The 26,054-nt window shown below is 36.4% G+C and overlaps 3 protein-coding genes across 7 annotated transcripts; all 3 read left to right on the forward strand.

Moving 5' to 3' along the window:
* Positions 1 to 80: 80 nt before the first annotated feature.
* LOC105214875 (glycerol kinase) lies at positions 81 to 12,240 on the forward strand. Of its 4 annotated transcripts, none has more exons than XM_054228507.1 (3): positions 81 to 199; positions 10,360 to 11,052; positions 11,124 to 12,240. In XM_054228507.1, the coding sequence occupies exons 2-3, from the start codon at positions 10,437 to 10,439 to the stop codon at positions 12,221 to 12,223; spliced, it is 1,716 nt and encodes a 571-aa protein (XP_054084482.1). In that variant the 5' UTR covers positions 81 to 199; positions 10,360 to 10,436; the 3' UTR covers positions 12,224 to 12,240. The 4 variants fall into 4 exon arrangements, with proteins under 4 accessions (XP_054084482.1, XP_011186852.1, XP_011186851.1 ...); XM_011188550.3 differs by lacking the exon at positions 81 to 199 and adding an exon at positions 220 to 345; XM_011188549.3 differs by lacking the exon at positions 81 to 199 and adding an exon at positions 380 to 666.
* A 528-nt stretch (positions 12,241 to 12,768) lies between these two features.
* LOC105214932 (glycerol kinase-like) lies at positions 12,769 to 16,759 on the forward strand. The gene is made up of 2 exons (XM_029042089.2): positions 12,769 to 14,359; positions 14,415 to 16,759. Exons 1-2 carry the CDS (start codon positions 13,714 to 13,716, stop codon positions 15,515 to 15,517), a joined length of 1,749 nt encoding a protein of 582 aa, XP_028897922.2. The 5' UTR covers positions 12,769 to 13,713; the 3' UTR covers positions 15,518 to 16,759.
* Positions 16,760 to 22,024: 5,265 nt separating this feature from the next.
* Positions 22,025 to 25,160, forward strand: LOC105214873 (kelch-like protein diablo). Of its 2 annotated transcripts, XM_011188545.3 has the most exons (6): positions 22,033 to 22,136; positions 22,981 to 23,056; positions 24,038 to 24,351; positions 24,412 to 24,616; positions 24,676 to 24,777; positions 24,840 to 25,160. In XM_011188545.3, the coding sequence occupies exons 2-6, from the start codon at positions 23,006 to 23,008 to the stop codon at positions 25,056 to 25,058; spliced, it is 891 nt and encodes a 296-aa protein (XP_011186847.1). In that variant the 5' UTR covers positions 22,033 to 22,136; positions 22,981 to 23,005; the 3' UTR covers positions 25,059 to 25,160. The 2 variants fall into 2 exon arrangements, with proteins under 2 accessions (XP_054085518.1, XP_011186847.1); XM_054229543.1 differs by lacking the exon at positions 22,981 to 23,056 and having other exon boundaries at positions 22,025 to 22,136; positions 24,840 to 25,159.
* The last annotated feature ends 894 nt before the right edge of the window (positions 25,161 to 26,054 follow it).

Consider the following 26,054-nt stretch of genomic DNA (forward strand, 5'->3'; position numbering starts at 1 on the left):
AAAATTAAGTATAAATGTGGAAAGATGTTATCTTGAAAACTATTGAGTGCACAAACGTATCCGAGAAGAAATATATATATATTTTTTGGCGAGATCTCGCAGGCTATGTTACGTGAGTGATACTTTCTATCAGATGAGAACGACCTGTAACAAAAGGCATGTATTCAGCTGGAAAAGATCAAATTGTAATTTGTAAAAGGTGGGCTCGTCATGTGTTTAATTAATAATATTTAGCAAAAAACAAATTCAAAATCAATTGTGTCAAACATGGAAATGAAATAATTATGGTTTTGTAATTAAAATTGTAACAAGCTAATATTTATACTCGTGTTCAATGTTTTGACGGTGAGCCAGTAGTGCATAAAGCAATTGCGTAAATGACAGATTCTAAAGTAGGCAAAAAGATAATAAATACCATTCATCACAATGGAATGATGTTAGGAATATAGTAAAAATAGTGTTAGAACTCATAGTTATCTAGAGGAACAAGTGTATTTACTATAATACATATGTATTTACATGCGTATGTATGTATGTTGAAATCAATTCGAAAGCAAACCAATCAGGTTTTAGCACCAGGTGGGCTCGTCAAGGGCTCGTCCCGTCTAATAAAGTGGTAGAACGGAAATAAGATGATAGCGATGATACCACTGTGACGTCAAATGAGTGAGTACATATGTATATGTATTTAATAATTGGAATTATATAATGCTTGAAAACAATTTTTTTTTTATAAATTCATGAATACGGTGATTTGTGTATGAAAACTATGTGTAGTTGAATTTCTCATGCAAATGATAAACGATAACTCGGCCTTTATCTTTTGAGAAGATAATTTTACTGAAATTGTTTACAACTATTATAAGGAGTCAAACATAATCTTCGTATTCCATCGAAGCGAATAGCGATCAATTATGTTTTTAAATAGCTATAGAAATTTACGAGTATTACTAATGAAAAAATATTTTGATCTCGTAGAACATGAATTTGCTGTTTAATCACATTACTTCTCTTAAGGCAACATTTGAATTGTTCCGTTATGGGTTTTCCTTTTAAACTAATAATTTAATAAACAATTTATTAAACTAAAACTTACGGATATTTAAAATTTTTTTTTGGAAAAACATGCCGCTAAGTGAATACTCGAAATAACGAAATAAGATTTAACGAACAGGCCTGACAATTAATGTGTTCATTATTTCGGAAAACTACTGTATTTGTTTACATATATCTCAGGATACGGAACAAAGTCTATCAGATATTAGTTTAATTAGTATATTATTATGTTAGTTAATTCTTAAATATTTGTTGTTTGAATTAATTCAACATACTTTATCACTTCTTCGTGATTTTGACTTTTTTTTTGACGGAAATAAGTTAATTTAAATTACCATATATTCAACCTATTTATGAAAGCTGCTTTTATTATGAAGACAACTGATGGTAGAACAAAAAGAATCTTTCAGAAAAATTAAGATTTTTTGATCTTGGTAGACAATAGAAAACTGTCTTGCCCAAATACTCAGCTACCAAATTATAAACATCCGGATCCCTGTCTTCATAGAGGAATTATATGTACGTTTATAGTACAATAAAATGATTCTTATTGTTTTTTTAAGCTAATCAATAAATGTTCAACAAATTTCTCTCCAATTCTGTAGAATGGGCATTTACTATCTAAAACTCAAATTTGAACAAATTAATAAATATGCGGTTCTAAAAATATTTCTGATAAGCGATTTGTCATAAATATATCATTGATAACAGCACCTCACATAGAAAATTCACACATACGTACATATGTGATGTGATATATGTATGTACAGTAGCGGACAGTGAAATCCGGACAACTAAAAATGTTTAAACTTTTTTCTTTAAAACAATAATATAGAGAGAATAATTGACTATTTATCTGAGTCTTCATTATAAAACAAAGGTTCTCAATTTGATTAAGATCCGGATTATTACCAGAACACTCTAAAGATGAAACCCCGATTTTTGATAAATAATTCTTCACCTCAAAGAAAAATGAAAGGACAAGTATACAATTTGTGATTAAAATTATAGCAATAACCTCTAGATGTGCAAAAAAAATCATACTTACTATTTTGGCACGCTGACATGACAACAGAGGCATTCTGAAAAATAAGGACATCCGTTCATGAAAAATGGTCCTCTATTGAAGGTATTAAATTCATCTCAAGTATCTTCTGGTACTTAAACCCGTTGACGCTTCCATCTATTAGGGCTAGTTGTCCAAGGCCATGGTAAGAAAAGCATCCCCATACTATTCGGCTGCCTCTCTGCTTAACGGTTCTTTGAAGTCATTCGTCCTTGAACTACTCACAAGTTCTCCGCCTTACGCGGGCCAACGAGTGGTCAAATCAACATCTTGTAGCCTTCAACGAACGGTTCTTGCGCAAATTTCTATACCGACATCTTGAAATAACTTCACTTTAATGTCCTTAGCAGTTTTGAAACGATCCCTCAAGCAAATACATTACATCAACCGATTTTCCTTTGATTTGTCTTCTTCTTTGCTCCAGAGCCAGTTTTTTCCTTAAGAGACCTTGTTCTATCGAAATTTTTTAGGAATTCTCCGACGGAGGACTTGCTGAAGCCAACTCGATTACTTATTTCCCGAATAGTCAGTTTTTCTTTTCCCAAAAACAAAATATTATTTTTTTCCATTTCGGACATTTTTTTTAATACGGCATATTTAAGCTATACTATAAAACGTATACCGGACACGTATTTATGTGAAAGAATAAGCTTATCGGCAGTAAATTACACTGGTCGGTCACAATCGCCCTTTAAATACAAATCGACGGGTTGTCCGGATTTCACTGTCTGCTACTGTATGTATGTACCAGCTCGTGCCTGAAGAATTATTTATTTGTAGTATGCAAATTTAATATATACGGGTTTGGTTCGATTTCCTTCGTGTGTATATATTTGCTTATAAATATATAAATTAGTACTTAATATTTATGTATGCACATCCGATATATCACACTAGATCCATTCATTAGTCAGTTGATTATTATGTGTATCTAGGATAACTTCAATGAGCAATCAATGGCTAGTGTGTAAGCATCAAGTACCTGTTCTGATAACATGTTTATTTACACCATGTTAGACAAAATTTGTAATATGTTTTTTTATCGCTTTCTCGCAAAATTGTGCTAAAATAATTAGTCATTTGTTTGAAAGCTTTATCGTTCGTTATACATATTTGTCTGTCAGTTCAGTTAATTTTGTTGGGTTTCCAGTATATCAACAGTTATTTTTTTCAGGCAAAATGTATGTGATATATGGAACTAGGGAAAGGTATTTAACCGATATAATTGGACGTGATAAAAGGTTAAAAACTTAATTTGGTCAGAAATGAAATGAAATGACTGCGACTCAAAACCACGATTTTGTAGGCCTGGGAAATAATTTTCGAAAAAAGTTGTAGCATTATTAAAAGCTGTATTAAAATGATGAACTCGACGTTGCCTCTAGGAATGGTGTAAGGCTCAAGTTATTTATATAATTGTATCTATGTATGTATCTACACTTCTGCGCGCCAGATTCTGAACATTTCGTAAATGAGCTTTATTCTGTTGTATCATTGAACTTGCTTTGTTTCTAGGTGAATAATTAATTGTATACTATGCTTGATCCTGTATTTTTGGCAACTGAATTTCGTATAAAAATTGCATTGAAACGCATTTACCATATTGTTGTTCACATTGTACTAAAGCCTTGCATGTGTGCATGTTTGTATTTAATGACAAAAAAACATTCTGTTGTGCATTTAATTTTGATCTCACCTTATAAAAGTATGCATTCACATTTGTATTAAATATATGTACGTATGTATGTATGCAGGTAAATAAAACGTCGAAACGTGAATTCTCCTAGCCTCGTGAAAAATCTCAACGTTTTCGTAGAAATTTCTCATTTATATTTGTAAATATAATTAAGAAAGTGTCGTTGGTGTTAATAAAAGGGGTGTGTATGCATGATATTCTTAGCAGAAGTGGTGGCAGTGGGGTGTCTACTTTACGCCAAAACTCAATATATTTTAATGCTAAACCTGTGAGCAACAAAATATTTGCGATTTAATGTAAAACCGGCTTATTAAAACTGAGAATTTCTATTTTAAGACAGTATTTAATAAGCTAGCGTGAAAAAAGTTGTCGTGATTTTATAATTTTTAAATGGGAAAATAACTTTATGATCTCATTTTAAAATCGTTACCAACTTTTGTTTTGAACCACAAAAATATTTTTTGAAAGGAATGGATACAGGATAGTAATCTACGTAATGAATAGATGTTTGAAAGTATTGATATTCCCATATTCTTTAAAATAACTTCTATCTAGAAGTTTGAAAGTTTTGATATTCCCATATTCTTTAAAATAATCTCTATCTAGAGCAATGAATTTGTTGTAACGGTACACATCTTGGCCTCCTCATTTGATAGTAATGTTGTTGTTGTAGCGGTTACCCAAACCTGCCTGAACCGGTAAACCTAATTCAATTGTCATCCAAGTCATCCAACGGGAGGGCCAGGAAACGAACTGCTCCGCCATGGTGGAACGAAAGGGAAATAGGTGTTAGATGAGGGGAGTTTAGGGCTATTTTCGATTTGAATGGAATCTTTTTTGTTTCTGGAAAAGAGGACATTGCCTATGCTGATTCAATCTGCCACACATGGTGGATATGTGACTAATGAATAGGGTAATTCCTTCAATTTACCGGTATCACAAGCTGAATGAGAGAATATATTCAAAATAATTCCTTTTCAGTTGTAAAAACTCCTTTGAGAACTATAGATTAAGAAAAGTTGTGAAACTTTGATATTTTTTAGTTCAGATTAGTACTCAAAGACAATAATAGAAATGTTTTGTGTGAAATATGAAATAAACGCTTTCGTTTGTAGCTGAGCTAACTAAATTTTGATTATGCTTAAAACTAAATCTATATCAGCTGACATTCATTGTTGTTAGTGTATTATTTCATCCATATGACTCAGCAACTCCTCCACATTTTATGTGCTATGATGCAATGGATCAGCGGGCAAAATAAAATATATTGATAATAATCTTTTTCTTTATAGCACTTCACGTACCTTGTAATACATATTGTATATTTCGCAGAAATGTGTGTATGTACATAGCATTTAGGTACTTGATACTAGCAAAATCAAAGTAGCACTTATTCGCACTGCATTCGCAATTTGCACTTAAGTATTCACGAAACAAGTGTTTTACGATATGATTATTTGCCCTTTCAATTGCTTACTCGTAAATCTTTATTGATACAATGTATGAGTACTTGAAATGCCAATACTTCTAACTGTATTTTATCGGCACGGGCGAGCCCCAAAATAATATGCAATATATCTATCAAATACTAACATATTTATATGAGTATATTTGAAACACACCGCTCGTCGTTATCATTACCGCCCACTATTACACACACACGTGGCATCCTGCAAAGCTTCCAACAAGCTGTTAAGGAGACACGCTTGCCTATATTTTTTGCTGTCGAACGATCGTATGTTCCCACGTTGCTTTGTGGGATCGCTTGGGTGCACAGCTCAGCTTTTCCCCACTTGTCATTGACATTGTCATCGCTGCCGTCATTGCCACCCTTGGCCTCCACCAAGGCAATTAGAATCGATTTTTCTTATCACACCTCTCGTAAAAATGTTTATAAACATATATGTATGTGTGTATATATGTACATTTATACGTACTATACTATTGTCGTTATCGCCTGAACACAAAAATTCCATCGTTTTGCTCTTACTACTACGTTCGGCGATCATTTGGTTAATCGCCAATGCTTTCGATTTGGCTCTATCCACGTTTGTCGCTTAAATGTGGCCGGCAGTTTGCATTGCTCATAGCTGGTGGACAGACGTGTTTCGCGATTCATAGCACAGTGTATTTGTATAATAAATATTCGTCTCGTGTGTGTCTAAACTTACACACATACTAAATTTCTACATAAATAACGCATAACAATTTGGAGTTATTGTTGTTGGTTTATTATCTTTGAACACTGCATATCAACGAACGATCGCCTGCTATCGTCGACTTTAGCAGTTCTAGAGTTGCATGTAATTAGACAGAATTTGTACTTTACCCTCTGGCGTGGACACAGTCGAGCTGGATTAGTGAGTGTAAGTGCAAGTGTTTTGTATTGTTGTTGTGTTTATACGTATTTGGCAATGTGAATGTTTATAGCAGCTATTAGAGAATAAAAGTAATAATCGTAAATATTTGTAGATTAAATATGCCGACTTATAAGAAAAAAACATAGGTTACTACAAACCTTATGAATTGAACGTGGCAGTCGAATGTTTCATAATTTGGTTATTGTTAAAGGAAGTTATGATAAATAAGTTCGTAGAAAATTTCAAGTTAAACGCAAGGTCTCATGACATCTAATTATTTAACATTACCTATTCTAACGTTTCACTAAATCGAGAGCAAAGTTCATACGTAAGGCGTCTACCATCTCTATTGCAATGAATTCAAAATATCCATTAGATATCTATTGAGCTTATTTTTGGTACAAAGGGAACCCATAATATTGAGCATGTAGACGATAAGTTTCGATGGGTAGACCGTGGTCCACTTGCCCTAGAGCGCTGGACACACTGACTTCGAGTGAACTTGCCAAACACTGGGCAACAACCAGCACCTGTGCAGTAGCGGGGTCTTTCTGGCACCTTCGGCGAACCCAACGAAGTGACTGGAATTGACATTAGCCGTCTTAGGAACTTAATAATAGAGTCCAAGCGCTTTGGCGCATCAAAAGGGTCTTGGCGATATGTCAGAAGTATTTGGGTGTCGCAAAGGACGGTGGAAGCTGTCTTGTTGTCATGGTAGCTGGGCATTATATTCAATTATCTCCCTTGTCGATCTTATCTCTATATAAGACATTCATACTTTGGCTTTACATAGACTGAATAACAGAATATGAAGGGGTTTCACTACTTTATCAGATCGTGTAGAAAATCTTTATACTTTTATAACTTGTTATAAAATTACAAATATAATTTTATGAGCTATTTCCACGAAATAATAATCTCACTGAGAAATCGTTGTCCAATGAGGAACCAAGAAATTTGTTTTGTAATATTTTTTTTGCATAATTAACCACTCATTCATTTCCGTTTAAATTTAAAAATATTAAATACATATTGTAACAAAAACAAAAAAATATTTAAAATATGTGCCACTTGCTGTTGAACACGAAAAATGTCATGTACTTATACTATGAGATTGTTTTAATGCCTTGTAAACAAAATATTTGTATACACATACATACATACATATATATGATATACAGAATCAGTAAGGCAGTGGCATGGTCGCACGCGTCAGAGATTTCCATGATGGGAAGGCGCTAAAGGATAATCTAGACTGATCTATTATTGGATAAGATATATAGTATAAATCAGGCAGAGATTCGCAGTTATCACGAATATGTTTTAGGGCTAAAAGTGGTATTCATCGATTTGAACCACTTTTAAAAAAGAATTGTCGCAGTCCATGGTTACAAACTGTGATTTTTATAATTCATTCTGCTTTTTATTATGTATGTAGTAGGCGTAGTAGGTACTATCTAACCCATAACCTGACACCTAAAAATGAGTGGTTGACCGCAATAGTCCAAATTTGGTTTCTGGTAGTGGTGTTCAGAGATTTCTTGCTTTCTTAACTTTTAAGCAATACCTTTATCTATGGGAATTATATATCTAAATTATGTAATTAGATATCTATCTCGCCTACTTTTAAGTGTTATCAAAAATATTTAAATGAATAAACCATTTTATTTTACTCTTGTGAAATATGCGCTTGGAGTATAAAAATAGGTTTATATAAAAATAGTATATAGTATAAAAACGGACTGTATAACCAAATAAACTTGAATAAATAATTTGTTTTCGTTCGAACGAAAAACATGCCGGTTTATTTACTCGTAGCGCTGCATACAAACAATCGTACGAGAACCAGATATAACCTAATGCTCCAACTGTTAACAGTAAAATGGTTGAAATATGATATGTAAATATCGGTTGCGACTTTAGTAATGTTATATTATAATTAGGTAGTCAGTAGCGGACTGTAGCGCACGTAGTCCAAAAACCAGTTCTGACTATATGTTTACACCACTCTTTATACATGCAGAATCTACATAGATACATACATATGTATATAAAAAATGCAAAATATTTTGTTTATTCGCTCGTATGACGTCCATACTGGTTTCCGCTCTCAACATTAGGGGCTCGACCGAGTCACTCCCATTGATGGCTTATCAATGCTCGAAGAACGTACACAAATATGCTTATATGTATAGCTATATACATACGTATATGCAGTCCAAATTCGATAAGTGTGTTCTATGAAAGGGCAATAAGGTGGTAAGTTATGCAAGTTGCGCGTTTTATGGTCTTGTATATCAAATTATATGACTTTATGGTTCACATTTGAGGAAGAAGTATTATAAATCTTGCGATTTTGAAGGATTGCTGAGAATCCGGATTAAACTACTTAGAAGAATACTTTCATATATTTTATTTTATTATATCCGATAACCATTTTAAAAGAACATTGTATTTCCATTGTTCTTTCATATTAAAAAATGAAAATTAGGAAATAGGAAGGGTCCATTAAAAATTTTCGTAGAAATTGAAAAGAAATCTAAGAACCCGCGCCATAATTTTAGAAATAGTGGATGGGAAAACGATATTCATCTTATTAGAGTTTCCATTATCTTAAAATAAAACAAGTAAGGAAGGGCTAAGTTCGGGTGTAACCGAACATTTTATACTCTCGCAATTTATTTATTTAACTTTATTAATATTATTTAATACACAATTTGACCCACATATTCGTCATATATATTGTATAAAGTCCATTGAAAGTTGGAAACCCTAATATTAGGTTAGAAGTACCAAGGTCCTCATGTGCGATATATGGGGCCTTGAAGACCTATGGTCCGATTTCGGCGATTTTTAGAATGGGGCTTCCACACTATAAAGGTAGTATTTGTGCAAAGTTCTGCATCGATATCTTCACTAGTGCTTCCTTTATATATTGTAAAGTTAACGATTCAGATCGTCTTCAAAGTTCTGGTATATAGGAAGTTGGCGTGGTTGTAAAGCGATTTGGCCTATTTTCACAACATATCATTGGGATGTAAAGAAACTATTACAAACCAAGTTTCATTGAAATCGGTCGAGTTATTCCTGAGATATGGTTTTTAACCCATAAGTAGGCGATACCACGCCCATTTGTAAAAAAATCTGAGTGCAGCTTCTATCTGTCATTTCTTATATGAAATTTAGTGTTTCTGGCGTTTTTCTTTATTGAGTTAACCCACTTTTAGTAGTTTTCAACATAACCTTTGTATGGGCGGTGGGCGTGGTTACAATCCGATTTCCTCCATTTTTGGACTGTATAAGGTAGTACCTAAAAGAAACGACTCTAGAAAGTTTCCTTGATATACCTTTAGTAGTTTGATATCTATATAAAGCTATATAAACCAAACTTTCTGCAGTCAGTTCTCTTACGTACCCCACCACACACCATGAAAATAGTTGAAATCGGATAATAACCACGGCCAGCTCCCATACAAAGGTTAGGTTGAAAATTACTAAAAGTGAGTTAACTCAGTAACGAAAAACGCCAGAAACACTTAATTTCACATAAGAAATGGCAGATAGAAGCTGCACTCAGATTTTTTTACAAAATGGAAAATGGGCGTGGCATCGCCCACTTATGGGTCAAAAACCATATCTCAGGAACTACTCGACCGATTTCAATGAAACTTGGTTTGTAATAGTTTCCTTACATCTCAATGATATGTCGTGAAAATAGGCCAAATCGCTTCACATCCTCGCCAACTTCCTATATACCAGAACTTTGAAGACGATCTGAATCGTTAACTTTACAATATATAAAGGAAGCACTAGTGAAGATATCGATGCAGAACTTTGCACAAATACTACCTTTATAGTGTGGAAGCCCCATTCTAAAAATCGCCGAAATCGGACCATAGGTTTTCAAGGCCCCATATATCGCACATGAGGACCTTGGTACTTCTAACCTAATATTAGGGTTTCCAACTTTCAATGGACTTTATACAATATATATGTCGAATATGTGGGTCAAATTGTGTATTATATAATATTAATAAAGTTAAATAAATAAATTGCGATAGTATAAAATGTTCGGTAACACCCGAACTTAGCCCTTCCTTACTTGTTTTTATTTACATTCTTTATATCTTATATCATAAAAGCTATATATGTATATGTAATGAAATCATTTTCGATTTCAGCTGCTACATTGTGACTGGACATTTTCTTGTGGTATTACAAGGCAGCTAAACCATTAGTCACTGGGACTACCATAAACATGACGGAAGGCAAAAGATTGATGAATGGCGCTAAGCGCCGTATAATTACATCTCAGAATCCAACTACCACAAGCAAGAGTCTCGTAGGCGTTATCGATGAGGGTACCAGCAGCGTGCAGTTCTCTCTATATTCGGTGCCTCACTTTAAAGAAGTGGCAAATTATCAAATTGATTTGAAAATGATAACACCACAGGATGGTTGGTTTGAACAGAATCCATTGGAACTGATGGACGCAGTATATGAGTGCTGCGAGAAGGCATGTGCACAACTACCCGCGCTTGGTTACAGCGTCGCTGATATTAGCTGTATTGGTGTTACGAACCAGCGGGAAACGACTGTTGTGTGGGATTCACGTACTGGCCAACCGCTGTACAATGCGCTCGTTTGGAAGGATATACGAAGTGAGCAGTGTGTCGATCGTGTACTCTCCAAATTGGATAATCAAGATAAAAACCATTTTAAACACATTTCCGGTTTGCCCGTTTCACCTTATTTTACCGCCTTGAAGTTGCGCTGGCTCTTCGATAATGTCGCCGAGGTGCGAAAGGTGTATCGTGAGGGATATTGTAAGGTTGGCACAATCGATACTTGGATTGTGTGGAATCTCACAAAAGGTAAATATGCGTTGACATATCATGCAATTCTTATTCGTTAGTCCTAATTCGTTCTTAATATATTAATGTAGGCGCATTGCACATCACTGATGTCACAAATGCCTCGCGCACACTCCTCATGGACATCGAAACCTTGCATTGGCATCCACAGTTGTTGCGCACATTCAAAATAGACCGGAGTATATTGCCTGAAATACGCAGTAGTTCAGAAATCTACGGACCCATCACCAGTGAACGCTGTGTACTCACCGATGTGCCAATTAGTGGCATTCTTGGCAATCAGCACGCCTCACTGTTGGGACAAATGTGTGTCAAGCCCGGTCAAGCGAAAAACACTTACCGTTCGGGCTGCTTTCTGCTCTGTAATATTGGCGAGCGAGCAGTTATTTCAGCGCATGGTCTTATCACTACGGTCGCTTATAAGCTGGGACCGAATAAACCAGCCATTTATGCACTGGAGGGTTCTGTGGCTGTAGGTGGTCACGCTTTACGTTGGCTAGAGAATCGTTTGCGGCTATTGAAAGACTTCTCACAGGCGGAAAAATGTGCCGAGGAGGTGGCGACAACGGGCGATGTATATTTTGTGCCTGCCTTTACGGGTCTCTATGCACCCTATTGGCGTAAAGAAGCGCGTGGCTTAATCATTGGCCTGACACAATATTCCACTAAGCATCACATAGTGCGTGCCGCCTTGGAGGCGATCTGTTTCCAAACACGCGACATCCTGGAGTGCATGCATCAGGAGAGCGGATTCCAGCTGAATAAATTGCATGCCGACGGCTCGATTAGTATGAATAATTTACTAATGCAACTGCAGGCCGACACTGCCGGATTAACGGTTTTCCGTTCGCAATTGACTGACACTACTACCTTTGGAGCAGCGCTGTGTGCAGCTCAGGCGGAGGGTATAGATTTGTTCAACTTTAATCCGGATGAGTTACAGTACGAGGTTGTGGACTATGACACTTTCCTACCCACGAGCACGGACGTCGAACGTCATCATCGCTACGGCAAGTGGAAACGCGCAGTGGAGCGCAGCATGGGTTGGGCAATTAAGAAGCCTGCGCGCAAAATAACCGATGAGACGTACAAGTTGCTGTCATCCATACCGCCGGCTATATTTGTTATGACCACCTTTGCTATGATGATACACGCGACAGCAAGTAAATAGTTGCTACAGCGAACTAATTTATATACATATTATACAGAATACTGGAGAAGCTAAAAGTTTTACTTAATCTATCTTAAATGCTATGAAGGTCGCAAGTTTTATAAAACATTTGTTGTTGAATATTTTGTAAGTTGTTTCATAATTAATGATTTATCTGAGATATTTAAGTATACAGAAGTACTTAAAGTACTTAATTAATTTGCCATCTTCGAATTATGTTCAACGAAAACCTCTTAGTCCGCTCCGACTTATCCTTAAGTACTTATTAAGTTTTGGTTGTGATAAAATGCTTAAATGACAAAATATTTTATAGATTGTAAATCTTACTACACGGCTACATTTGTCAAGAGTGCTATCTAATTGTATATATATATTACCCTAACTATATTTTTATACACCATTGTGTACATAACCTAGTACTTATTAAGGTATTTACTGTATCTTACATTTTAAATGTTACGAAGCGTATACGTGATGAATTTAATAAACAGTTAAACAAGTTTTAACTCGGACTTTATCGGAAAAAATTTGCGTAGTTTTTATCACACTCTCGCAATATGTTTCACAGAGGGTCGCACTAGGACTTTAGAATTTATTTAATTTTTTTGGGGAAAGAACTCTCTAGGGTTATCTTCATTAGCCATTTCCTTATACAGTCTAAAAATAGAGGAAATCGGATTACAACCACGCCTATCTCCCATACAAAAGTTATGTGGAAAACTACTAAAAATGTTTGAGTTCAGTAAGGAAAAACATCAGAAACCCTAAATGTTTCTGCACTCAAAATGGTATACACAATTTTAAGTGGATGTGGCTTCGCCCATTTATGAGACAAAAATCATATCTTCGAAACTACTCGATCAATTTCAATGAAATTCGGTTCATAATATTTTTCTGCCATTATTTCTCATTGCTATGTTATGTATAGAAAATTGGTTCACTACCACGCCTACTTACCATATACCAGAACTTTGAAATTGATCTGAATCGTTTACAGAACTTTGCACAAATACTGCATTTATATTGTGGAATCGCCCTTCTAAATATCGGACCATAAGTTTTCACAGCCCTCATATATCGAACAAGATCTCCGTGCTTCTAATAAATTTTTTACCGAAAATATAGCAAAGTCTCTCACATATTTTGAAGAAATTCGTGGGGAATATTATTCTTCGAATAATCTGTCTCCGTACCAAAAATTAGTGAAATCTGGTCATAACTTCATCTATCTCCCACATACCTAATAACTTTCAATGGACTTTATACCATTGAAAAATCTCTTAATAAAATTAAATAAATAAATTGCGAGAGAGAGAGAGAAAATGTTCGGTTACACCCGAAGGGTTGGGCTAATCTTCCTTACTTGTTATATTAGTTATTGTTAATTTATAATATAATATTTGAGTAGATAGAACCAATACTGGATACTACAATTTTTAATTTACTCAAATGCATACGGATGTAAGTTCGAAAAAATAAATAAATGAAGAATGTCATGTCAATGTTTACATATATTTATTGATCAAATTCCATTTACTGTTGCGGAACAAATATTCGTTTTTTCCATTAAAATACCTGGGAAAATGGCAAAGCACAACAATTTAATTGGTGTCATTAAATGTGATACTCTCTATGTTTCCTTTACCGTACATCAGCCACCCGATTTCAAAGAAATTGCAAGAGTACAAAAAAATATTAATGTGTTGCAGCCACAAGCGGGCTGGTTCGAACAGGATCCAATGGATATTATTTCGGCAGTTTATACATGTTGTAATGAGGTAAATACGCTGCTGACGAAGAAAGGCTCTTCGGTCGACAACATTGTAGCGGTTGGCATTACCAATCAACGTGAGACCACAATTTTGTGGGATCCACGTACGGGTAAACCGCTTTATAATGCAATTATGTGGAAGGATATACGCACTGATCAGATGGTGGATCGACTTGTAGCGGAGGTAGATTCACAACATATCAACCATTTTAAGTTAACATCGGGCTTACCGATATCACCATACTTTTCGGCGCTGAAAATACGTTGGTTGAAGAATTATGTGCCTAAAGTACGTACCGCATGCTTGGAAGGACATTGTAAATTTGGTACAATTGATAGTTGGATTGTATGGAACCTTACTAACGGTAAAAATATACATACATTCTAATATTCATTGAACTAGATATGTAATTTTTTCAGGTGAACTGCATGTGACCGATGCGACAAATGCTTCGCGCACTTTTCTCATGAATATTCAAACATTACAATGGGATCCACTATTATTGCGAACATTTCATGTGGATCGGAAAATGTTACCCGACATACGAAGTTCATCTGAAATATTTGGCCGCATCAAAAATGATCGTTGCAATGGATTGGTTGGCAAGCCGATAACTGGCATTATTGGCAATCATCAAGCGGGTTTGCTTGGCCAGTACTGCGTTAAGCCAGGTCAAGCGAAAAATAGTTATCGGTATGGATTGTTTTTGCTCTGCAATACCGGCGAACGTTGTGTTATTACAGATCGTGGTCTAATCACAACAGTGGCATACAAATTTGGGCCCCGGAAAAAGGCAATATATGCGCTAGAAGGTTCGGTTCCTGTTGGAGGAGCTTGTTTGACATGGCTGGAGACACGCTTACGTTTCATACGTAATGAAGATGAGGCACACGCTATTGCCGAGGCTGTGGATACTACTGGCGATGTTTACTTTGTACCCGCTTTTACTGGTCTCTATGCGCCGCACTGGGAACAATCTGCTCGTGGTCTAATCATCGGTCTGACGCAGTTCTCAACGAAGAAACACGTAATACGTGCTGCACTCGAAGCGATTTGCTTTCAAACTCGTGACATCATTGAGTGCATGTACGAGACGTGTGGTAGTCAGATAAACAAAGTCTATGTCGATGGACCGTTCTCTGAAAATAATATGTTGATGCAACTGCAGGCTGACACTTCAGGGTTGGCAGTGTATCGCGTTGATCTGGATACAATTTCTTTAGGTGCAGCTCTATGCGCAGCCCAGGCGGACGGTATCGATTTGTTTACTTTGGATCTAAATAGGTCTTATGAAGATGATTTAAAACGGGATCTATTTTTACCAACAAATACCGAAAATGATCGCATGCAACGATATGGCAAATGGAAACGTGCGGTTGAGCGTAGTAAAGGTTGGGTCTCGAAGAGACCGGGAAGTGATCTCACTGATTCAACATATAGAATGCTGGCTTGTATACCAGCTGCTGGCTTCATTTTTGGTACTTTATGCATGGTTTTACTTGCAGGTTGGGGGAAGAAATAATAAAGAAAAGGAGTGATAACAGAGAAACATATGTATTTATGCTTTCTATTACGATTGACAGATATGAATTGGAAGTCAAAATCCAGCACTCGCATTTAATGTATTACATATAGTATATATGCAGATAGTATTCTCTCGTTTGTGGCAAAGTTAACTTGTTTTCGGTAAAACAGTTTTCTCAAATATATATGGATATTTGTATACATTATCGAGGAAACAATTACTTATATCAGGTTTCAGGGAGGATAGTTCAACTATTTGTATTTCGTTCTCTGTTTAACTTCTATTCAACAATTCTATTAATTGGGTTGCCGAAAGGGGAACTAGTACAAAGAACTGCGAGAAAGGCCAAGAGCAAAAAATATCTTCAAGGCCTTTCAGACGGTCAGTCGAAGGGAGATTATTTAGACTAAAAGCTCTATCGTTGGTAAATTTATAATTATAATACGCAATTGAATATAATATATTTACATATTATATACATACATATGTACATATGTATTGTATGTTCCAAAAAAAAAACTGATTTCTGATTAAACTGATTTCTTTTTTACCTAGATTAAGTTAACAGAATAGTTCAAAGTCTGGTTGAGAGGAATTTGTATTTAAATAACGTCAAATATATACTCATATTCTCTTCTGCGTTATCTATAAGTACGGCAGGAGCACTTAAATAGTCAAAAATAAACACACATTCCGATGCATCATGCCGCTCTTATTATCTTCAATTCGATAATAAATATTACTGAATAATTAGTTTTATTATCGCAAGTGTTTCTTTGTAAAACTTTAAAATAATAAAACTGTATATAGGAGGATGGGATCATGTGTAGAAGTTCACGCAAGTGAGGAAAGTTTTTGATTGTCATTCACTTGGGAGTGGTCAGAAACGATTCTTCTCCACGTGGTTCAAGCAGCTCACGACTTCCGGTTTTAGACCAAGTATCCTCTGGGTAGCCAACAGACATCCGTTTGAAGGCGAGCTAAAGTGAGAAGGCGAAGCCCGCTTATGCGGTTGTGCGTAGGGCTTGGGACCCACCACATAAAAACGAAGTACCAATGAAAAATCTACGAAAGCCTCGGATGAGACACCCCCCTTTTGATGACGACCCCTGCAAACGTTTTAAGGATAATGATATAAGGGCATGCACCTGGAATGTCCGGACCCTTAATTGGGAAGGTGCCTCTGCCCAGCTGGTTGATGTCCTCATACGACTCAAGGCTGACATCACCGCCATCCAAGAAGTGCGATGGACGGGACAAGGACGGAAGAAGGTGGGTCCTTGTGACATCTACTACAGCGGCCATATAAAGGAGCTCAAATTTGGTGTTGGATTTGTGGTGGGAGAGAGACTCCGTCGCAGAGTCCTGGCATTCACCCCGGTGGATGAACGTCTAGCCACAATCCGCATCGAGGTTCTTCAACATTTCGCTGATTTGCGCCCACGCCCCAACGGAAGAGAAGGACGATGTGACCAAAGATGCTTTCAATGAGCGCCTAGAACCTATGAGCGCTGCCCCCGCCACGATGTAAAAGTCGTGCTTGGCGATTTTAACGCCAGGGTGGGTAAAGAAGGTGTCTTTGGCACAACAGTCGGAAAATTCAGCCTCCATGACGAAACATCGCCAAACGGCCTGAGGCTGATCGACTTCGCTAGGGCCCGAAATATGGTCGTCTGTAGTACCAGATTCCAGCATAAGAAAATACATCAAGCTACTTGGCTGTCTCCTGATCGAAACACGCGGAACCAAATCGATCACGTTATGATAGACGGAAGACATGTCTCCTGTGTTTTAGACGTGCGTACGCTCCGAGGACCAAATATAGACTCGGACCATTATCTGGTCGCAGCGAAGATACGCACCCGCCTCTGTGCAGCAAAGAATGCCCGTCAACAAACACAAGGAAGGTTCGACGTCGAAAAGCTGCAATCGCAACAGACAGCCACGAAATACTCTATTCGACTTGCACTCCTGCTCTCTGAGAGCACTCATCAGCATCTCGGTATAAGGGAACTGTGGAACGGCATCTCAAACTCACTGCGTACCGCTGCAGCCGAAACAATTGGTTTTCGGCAACGACAAAAAACAAGCTGGTACGATGAGGAGTGCCGTCTCGCAGCGGAGAGAAAACAGACTGCAACGTTGCAAACGATGGGATAGATACCGAGAGCTGAAGAGGGAAGCAAGACGCATCTGCAGACAAAAAAAGAAAGAGGCCGAAATGCGTGAGTACGAAGAGCTTGAGAAGCTGGCAGACAGAGGGAATGCTCGAAAATTTTATGAAAAAATGAAGCGACTTAACGAAGGTTTCAAGACCGGAGCATCCTCATGTAGAGACCAAGGTGGTAATCTGGTAACCGATGTCCAGGGCATACTGGGATTATGGAGGGAACACTTCTCCGACCTGCTGAATGGCAGTGAGAGTACAACACCAGGAGATGGCGAACCCGATCCCCCAATCGTTGACGATGGAACAGATGTTCCATTACCCGACCATGAAGAAATTCGAATAGCAATTACCAGCTTGAAGAACAACAAAGCAGCGGGGGCCGATAGATTACCGGCAGAACTATTCAAATACGGCGGCGAAGAACTGATAAGGTGCATGCATCAGCTTCTTTGCAGAATATGGTCGGAAGAAAGCATGCCTGACGATTGGAATCTCAGTGTGCTCTGCCCAATCCATAAAAAGGGAGATCCCACAATCTGCGCCAATTACCGTGGGATCAGCCTCCTAAATATCGCATACAAGGTTCTATCGAGCGTATTGTGTGAAAGACTAAAGCCCACCGTCAACAAACTGATTGGACCTTATCAGTGTGGCTTTAGACCTGGAAAATCAACAACAGACCAGATATTCACCATGCGCCAAATTTTGGAGAAGACCCGTGAAAAGAGGATCGACACACACCACCTTTTTCTCGATTTTAAAGCTGCTTTCGACAGCACGAAAAGGAGTTGCCTTTACGCCGCGATGTTTGAATTTGGTATCCTCGCAAAACTAATACGGCTGTGTAAATTGATGTTGAGCAATACCAAAAGCTCCGTCATGATTGGGAAGGACCTCTCCGAGCCGTTCGATACCAAACGAGGTTTCAGACAAGGTGACTCACTATCGTGCGACTTCTTTAACCTGATGCTGGAAAAAATTATAAGAGCTGCAGAGCTAAACCGAGAAGGTACAATCTTCTACAAGAGTGTACAGCTCCTGGCGTATGCCGATGATATTGATATCATCGGAAGCAACAACCGCGCCGTTTGTTCTGCTTTTTCCCGCATGGATAAGGAGGCGAAGCGAATGGGTCTGGAGGTGAATGAGGACAAGACGAAATATCTCCTGTCATCAAACAAACAGTCGGCGCATTCGCGTCTTGGCTCCCACGTCACTGTTGACAGTCATAACTTCGAGGTCGTAGAGAATTTCGTATACCTGGGAACCAGCATCAACAACACGAACAATGTCAGCCTCGAAATCCAGCGCAGAATAACTCTTGCCAACAGGTGCTACTTTGGACTGAGTAGGCAATTGAACAGTAAAGTCCTCTCTCGACGAACCAAAATCAAGCTCTACAAGTCGCTTATCATTCCCGTCCTGCTTTACGGTGCAGAAGCTTGGACGATGTCAACATCAGATGAGACGACACTAAGAGTTTTCGAGAGGAAAATTTTGCGCAAGATTTATGGTCCTCAGAACATTGGCAACGGCGAATACCGCAGATGATGGAACGATGAGCTGTACGAGTTATACGACGACATTGACATAGTTCAGCGAATAAAAAGACAGCGGCTACGCTGGCTAGGTCATGTTGTCCGAATGGACGAAAACACTCCAGCCCTGAAAGTGTTCGATGCAGTACCCGCCGGAGGAAGCCGAGGAAGGGGAAGGCCTCCACTCCGTTGGAGGGACCAGGTGGAGAGCGACCTGGTTACACTTGGGATCTCCAACTGGCGCCGAACTGCGAAGGAGAGACCTCTAGTCTTTGGTGTCCGTTGTCTTTCTCTCTGATTATGAAGGCGTTGGGAACGTTCAGAGTTCGACGTCCTAGTGCGAACTTTTCCCTCCGTACTCGACTCTCAAGCGCGTACTTGGGAGGTTTTGGAATTTTGCTTGCTGAAACCTGTGAGTGCTCGTTACTCGACTCTCTGGCATGCGATTGCGATGCGAAGGGAATGTCTTTCAAGACGATTCGGATTAAGATTCTCCATCATTGAGTCTTTTTGATACCCTCACCTGGGAACTATTTGAAGAAAGTTGAGATTCTAGCAATAAATATAGCCTATGTTACTCGGGGTAAATGTAGCTTTCCAATGGTGAAAGAATTTTTGAAATCGGCACAGTAGTTTTTGAGTTTATTCCTTACAAACATACCTACAAATCTTTCCTCTTTATAATAGTAGTATAGATGATGATCCATATTTATACAGTATATATATATAGGTATATGTATATGTATATGTATGGTGGTTTTTACCTTCTTGGTTATCCCCGTGTGTCAGCTACAATCTAACCTGTTAACGAATATCATATGCATGTACATATGTATGTGAATAAATATATTTTTTGGCAATATATAAGCACACAAATATATGTTTGAAGTCGAATTAGCTCTATATATGTATGCTTATCAATACTTGTATGACTTTTTGGATTGCATATACAGGGTGGCAAATATGTTTGCTTAGCAAAATAGTTGTTACACTTAGGTACTCAGTTCTTCATGTTCGATATCCGGGACATTGAAAAGTTATAGTCCGATTTCGATTTCGACAATTTTTCCACAAGTGATGCCACAGCTCAAATACAATATTTATGCAAAGTTTTATTACGCTATCTTAATTAGTTCTAATGTATATATTATTAAAGTGAAGGAATGTGAACCGATTTCGCCCATTTTTCGTCTGTGTTATCAGAGTGTCACCACAGACAAAATATTAAACATTATCAGCATTACAAGGTATTCCCCAGCTGTATTTCTTTTGTTGCGATGGTCAAGAAGTAAAAGTTGCTTCATATTCATAATAATATTTTCATTTCATACTATTAAACATTTTTGTTGTATTTCTCATTTAATGTTATTTAAAAATAAATACATTTACTACTTTTTAAATGGTTTTACTGGCCTCGTTGTTAAATATTATAAAACAAAATCAATATAAATATTATGATGGAAAAAATTGTCCCGTGCGACATGTCCTGTGCGAATGTGGTTAATATTTAATTAAAAAAATCGAATTATTTTTGGGAGAAATTCATACCAATTTCAAAGGCATACATGCACAACGTTCTACAATTAAAAATATTTGAATATTGCCTCACAATTTACTGAAATCGGCGTTTAAATCGTTGTCTGGGAAAACGACTTCCATTTTTTGACCTATAAGTGGGCGACGCAACGCCCATTTTCCATTTTTTAAAGAAGGCTGAGTGCAGCTTCCTTCGGCCATTTCTTCTGTAAAGTTTGGTGTTTGTGATGTTTTTCGTTAGTGAGTTAACGCACTTTTAGTAATTTTCAACATAATCTTTGTATGGGAGGTGGGAGTGGTTATTATTCACTTTCAACTATTTTCATGATACAGACTGCAGACAGGTGAAAATGAGTGAAATTGGTTCTGGAATCACATCAGCCCTTATATACTATATGTTATGATTTTCTATGGGACTTTATGCCGAATATATAGGTCATATTATTTATTATTCTTATGTTATCTTAATAAAATTACATCAATAAATTGCGAGAGTGTAAAATGTTCGGTTGGAAGTGAACTTAGCCTTTCCTTATTTTTTACAAATTGTTTTGGGCTATCGACACAACCTTATACAATTGAACAATAACAAAAATATTTTAACAAAGTAACAATGACAACCTTCAAAATATTATTTTTTTGTTTTCTCTTTTTATATTTTTCTTGTCAACTCGAATAAAATTCTCTTATTGATATCTTCCTCGCAATTTTTCCATTTTTACTCACTTTCTAATCTTTTTCTGGCCTTCCACGAATATTTCAAGACTAAAATTAGCTGAGTGATAATTTACTACACCATCGTTAAGTTTAGTTAATATATGTATTTCAACTGTAATATTTTGTCCAAAAAAACTGTAAATGCAATTTACAAATCCCAAGATTATCTGTATTTGATTTCTTCCAAATCCTTGGTACTGGTGGAACATCATTGGCTAAATACTTTATGTATTCGATGCCTTTCCCGAATTTAATCGTGTAAATAGTACCGAAAGTATGAACATACTTAATACTTAAATTAGAATAAAATTGATCCACCATTGTCATTGAAAGGATACAGCAAGAGATATAGTTTCTACATTAAGCCAGTAAGTTAACTTAGCTAGGCGACCGTTATGATTACAGTTATTTAGTCGTATTAACAAGAGTTCATTAAAAACAATAAATGCCGCTCTTAAAAGTTTTTCCTCTTAAGTACGCATTTGCTCTCTTGAAGTGATTACCTCCAGCCGTCAAAACAGAGAGCGACGTTATGCTCAACAATATTAATGAAATAACTATAAACATTTGGGTTCACTTCAGTGCCTCGCTAGTAGCAAAATAAATCAGTTGGTTTATAGTAGTGTGACGTTTTTGTTTTCAATATCTGTTTGAAGTGAGTAAACAACTAAGGATTAGTCATAGCATAATGAATTTCATAACAAACATAAATTTAATAATAATATAACAGTAACATTAAAACATTTGTATTAATTTAATCGATGATAATAGTATACGCACAACATACATTCATGTGTATTATTAGATGTGTTTGCCGCTTTTAGTCATTGCTATAGTAAATACTCATGAAATCATGAACCAATACAATTTGGCGGCAAAATTCTCTTGCGGCAAACCAAAAAACGACTGGCGTCTGTGATACTATCTGAATTACATAGGCTATTATATGCAAACTATACAACTACAAGTGTATTTAAATGACGCGAGTGTTCTGTTCTGTATATTTGGGGCTCTTGGATGATCTCATCAGAAAAATAGAAAGCCTAAAAAGTGAAATGGTCGGCTGGTTGTACAAGTAATAGTGCTGTTAGAAATGTATCGTCTTCTCTCTAGGTTTCTATTTCTCTTTAGATTTTTCATCAATATGAATCTAGTAAACATAATGCGCAAAATAAAAGTGGTTGTTTTGAACCAGACTTTTAGTAATTTCAAGGTGACATAAAGAGCTTCTATACTCAACTCAAATTGATAAGGATATGAAATGACAATCAAATTAAGTAGGGAAATAACGAAATTCGAAGTTGGTTATGTTAATGAGAATTAGAATTAGGAATTACATTCTGACAAGAAAGTAGTCCATATGATTAAGGACTGAGAACGACTCAGAATATGATTAAGGTCGTTACTAACTAAATTTTAAGAGTCAAGTAGACAAACTGAAGAATTTATTGGCAATGGATAAACATGAGCGGAAACTTATTATTTATTTACATTTTTAGACGCCATAAACCAATTCAGAGTGCAATGACGAATGAAGAGCAGAAAACACTAATAGCTGTGCCCACTCGAATTTTTGTAAGTTCAAGTTCATGATTCATGACCGATTATCAATTTTCTTGTTTCTAAAAGAAATCTAAAGAACCGTTGTACCTATATACATACATATGTTACGTATAACCAAAGTGTATTCAACAAAGTGAACCAGGTATATGACATATCACAATTTTTTACCCGAATGTGACATGTTTGTTGCCATTGATTTAACCCAAAGTGTATTCAACAAAGTGAACTAAGTATTTGACATACCCGCTTTTGACAATAAAATAGTAACCAATTCATGTATTTGTTTACATTAACCCGTCTTTTTTAACTTTAACAATATAATATATATTGATAAAATTGTTTGCAATTTGTCAGTTGGAGCACAAAACCTTAGTAAATTGCTTCCATGAGTTGTTTTGCCTAAGCAGAAAGTATTCGGCATTTTCTTTTATTCATTTAAAAAATATTTTTTTTGGTTTGAAATTTGTTTATTTTTGAATTTCAAAATTTGAATTTTTGAATAAATGTATGGGTTAAATCAATGGCAACAAACATGTCAAATTCGGGTAAAAAAAATGAAATGTCATATACCTGGTTCACTTTGTTGAATACACTTTGCGTAAAACCATATCAAATATGTATGTATATTTAAAAATATTTCATCGCTGATAGGTTATCAACCTAATTACTTATAGGTGTTGAAAAATACTTAAGAACGATGTTGAGTTCTTACCATTAGAGAAATAGTTACCATATATGATTGTCAACTCAAAAAAATATAAATTATAAAAAAATATTTGCATGAGCCTAAATTTAATATAATATTTAATAAGCCTTCCTTCATTATGAATCCTATAACTGAATAATTTTTCGAATTCAAAGATTTTGACGTTCGAGTACCTAACTTACGTCCTATGTATTGTATAATTGGGTGCTTTATTGTGTTATAAAATGTTTTAAAAAACGTATGTTTTCATTAAAAGTGTGTTTTTCTTTTTGATTGCATCTTTCTAGAAAGTCGGTTACATTCTAAAGTTCGATCGGACTCTTCAAGAATGGCAGAAATGCGCGGAAATCAAAGAACGAGAAACCTTTGCTTATAAAGTGGCGGTTTTGGGAAACAGTCTCATATTTATTGCTGGCTGCTACGACAGTCTCGATGGTGGAAGCGACGTGGTATATAGCTACAATTTGGAAACAAAGGAATGGTCCAACATGGCAAGGCTACTGGACACGCGCGAAGGTCTCTGTGTTGCGCAGTTAGATGATGTAATATATGCCATTGGTGGAGTTTCGCAAAGATATGAAAAGCTAAAGTCGGTTGAGCGGTAAGTTGTTTACTGCCACATTGACAATGTATTGATTCTAAATGAAAGGTACTTCTTTAGATACGACCCCTCTATTGGCAAATGGGAGGATGTGCCTCCTATGCGGACTCCCCGTGTTGGGGCAACTGCAGTTGCCTTGCATGGTAAAATCTATGTAATAGGAGGCTCTTTTAAGTCGTACCAAAATTCTATGGAATGTTACGATCCACAAATAAATAGGTGGCGACGATGTGCGGATATGGCTGAAACTCGTACATGGCTTAGTGTGAGTATACAAGAAAATAATAAAATTTAGAATGGTTAGATCATAAAAAAAAATTCTAGGCGACTGCACATAAGGGTTACATATATGTTTTGGGTGGTATGAATATTAAGTATCTTGACACCGTTGAACGTTATGATCCCGTATACGATAGATGGGCCAAGGTGAGGCAATTCATTGGCATATTAACAACGAGCATATGTTAGTAAAATTAAATTATTTACAGATTTGCCCATTAAGCGTTGCCAGAAAGAATATTTGTACCTTTTCGCTTGATAATCGATTGTGGGCTGTTGGAGGTCAGAATAATGGCGAAAGCAATGTTGTGGAGTTATATGACGAAGAAAATGACAAATGGATCGAACAAAAAGCGCTGCCATTCGGTGGTGTATATGAACATCTTTGGGTACGGACAAATTTAGCAAATCAGCTCACGGATATTTGACGGTTGTTTCTGTGTTCATAAAATGTTAATATTAGTTTAAATTTTTTTATAATTATAAAACTGAATATAATTTAATATATAAAATACATCAAAACTCTGAACTGTGTTTTGTTGAATTTTGGAGTTAAAAGACAACGTGTACAACACATTTTGAAAGGAGACTTAAATCTTAAATATGATTCCAAAGTGTCTAAATCGCGCTATAAGATCGCCATAAAAACGTATGCACCCTTTTTCGAAAAATACAAATTCTAAAAAGTAGAGTTTCATAATTTGAAATTTAGTGATGAGAAAATATTAAATTAAGATAGATCGTAAGTACTACATAAATCCCTCTAGTATGGCACCCTTGCAATACTTCCTATAAGCGCAAACATGGCAGTAGATCTCTAATGATGTGGGCTGCTCTTAGCGCCAAAGAGAAGTTTCCCATTTGCCTTGTCCCGAGTCGTATGAAAGCAAAATATATATAGAATTGCTGGACAGTGAACTTATCACGTCTGCTAAGGAATATGGCAACAACAGGGTGTTTCAGCAGGATAATGCGTTTATTCACACCTCAGGGTATACCAAAGCATTTTTTGAGTCGCGTAATATTCCCTAACTTCGGTGTCCGTCATTAAGTCCTCATCTGAATTCAATCGAGGATTTATGGGACATACTTTCTGCAACATTTTTTAGCTGAACAAGGCAGTGTGACAGCTAAAACAAGCCATTGAGGAGGAACGGGCGAAGATAAAAGTTTCGGTACTGTAAAAGTTGGCCAATTCTAAGACAAATCGTCTAAACTTTAAATACTACTTACTAACAACTAACAAAAAATATCGAACATGAAGAAAACATGCAAAGGTTGAATACAAATTGAGATAAATAACAGTGCACACATATCAATTTTAATGAGGTAAAGTCACAGTTGTCCTTTAAAATATGAAGAACAGTCTTAAGAGTGTTTTCTATTTAAAATTGATTTTCTCTCTTTAAATTAAAGTTTATTAG

The sequence above is a fragment of the Zeugodacus cucurbitae genome, chromosome 4 (genome assembly GCF_028554725.1).
Source record: "Zeugodacus cucurbitae isolate PBARC_wt_2022May chromosome 4, idZeuCucr1.2, whole genome shotgun sequence".
Lineage (NCBI taxonomy): Eukaryota > Metazoa > Arthropoda > Insecta > Diptera > Tephritidae > Zeugodacus > Zeugodacus cucurbitae.

Excerpts from the sequence above, each read along its gene's own strand:
- LOC105214875 (XM_054228507.1), top strand. The coding sequence starts at position 10,437 with ATGACGGAAGGCAAAAGATTGATGAATGGCGCTAAGCGCCGTATAATT. Across the intron at positions 11,053-11,123 it reads TGTGTGGAATCTCACAAAAG|GCGCATTGCACATCACTGAT; the intron begins GTAAATATGCGT and ends ATATTAATGTAG.
- LOC105214932 (XM_029042089.2), top strand. The coding sequence starts at position 13,714 with ATGTCATGTCAATGTTTACATATATTTATTGATCAAATTCCATTTACT. Across the intron at positions 14,360-14,414 it reads TGTATGGAACCTTACTAACG|GTGAACTGCATGTGACCGAT; the intron begins GTAAAAATATAC and ends TAATTTTTTCAG.
- LOC105214873 (XM_011188545.3), top strand. The coding sequence starts at position 23,006 with ATGACGAATGAAGAGCAGAAAACACTAATAGCTGTGCCCACTCGAATT. Across the intron at positions 23,057-24,037 it reads CTGTGCCCACTCGAATTTTT|AAAGTCGGTTACATTCTAAA; the intron begins GTAAGTTCAAGT and ends GCATCTTTCTAG. Across the intron at positions 24,352-24,411 it reads AAGCTAAAGTCGGTTGAGCG|ATACGACCCCTCTATTGGCA; the intron begins GTAAGTTGTTTA and ends GTACTTCTTTAG.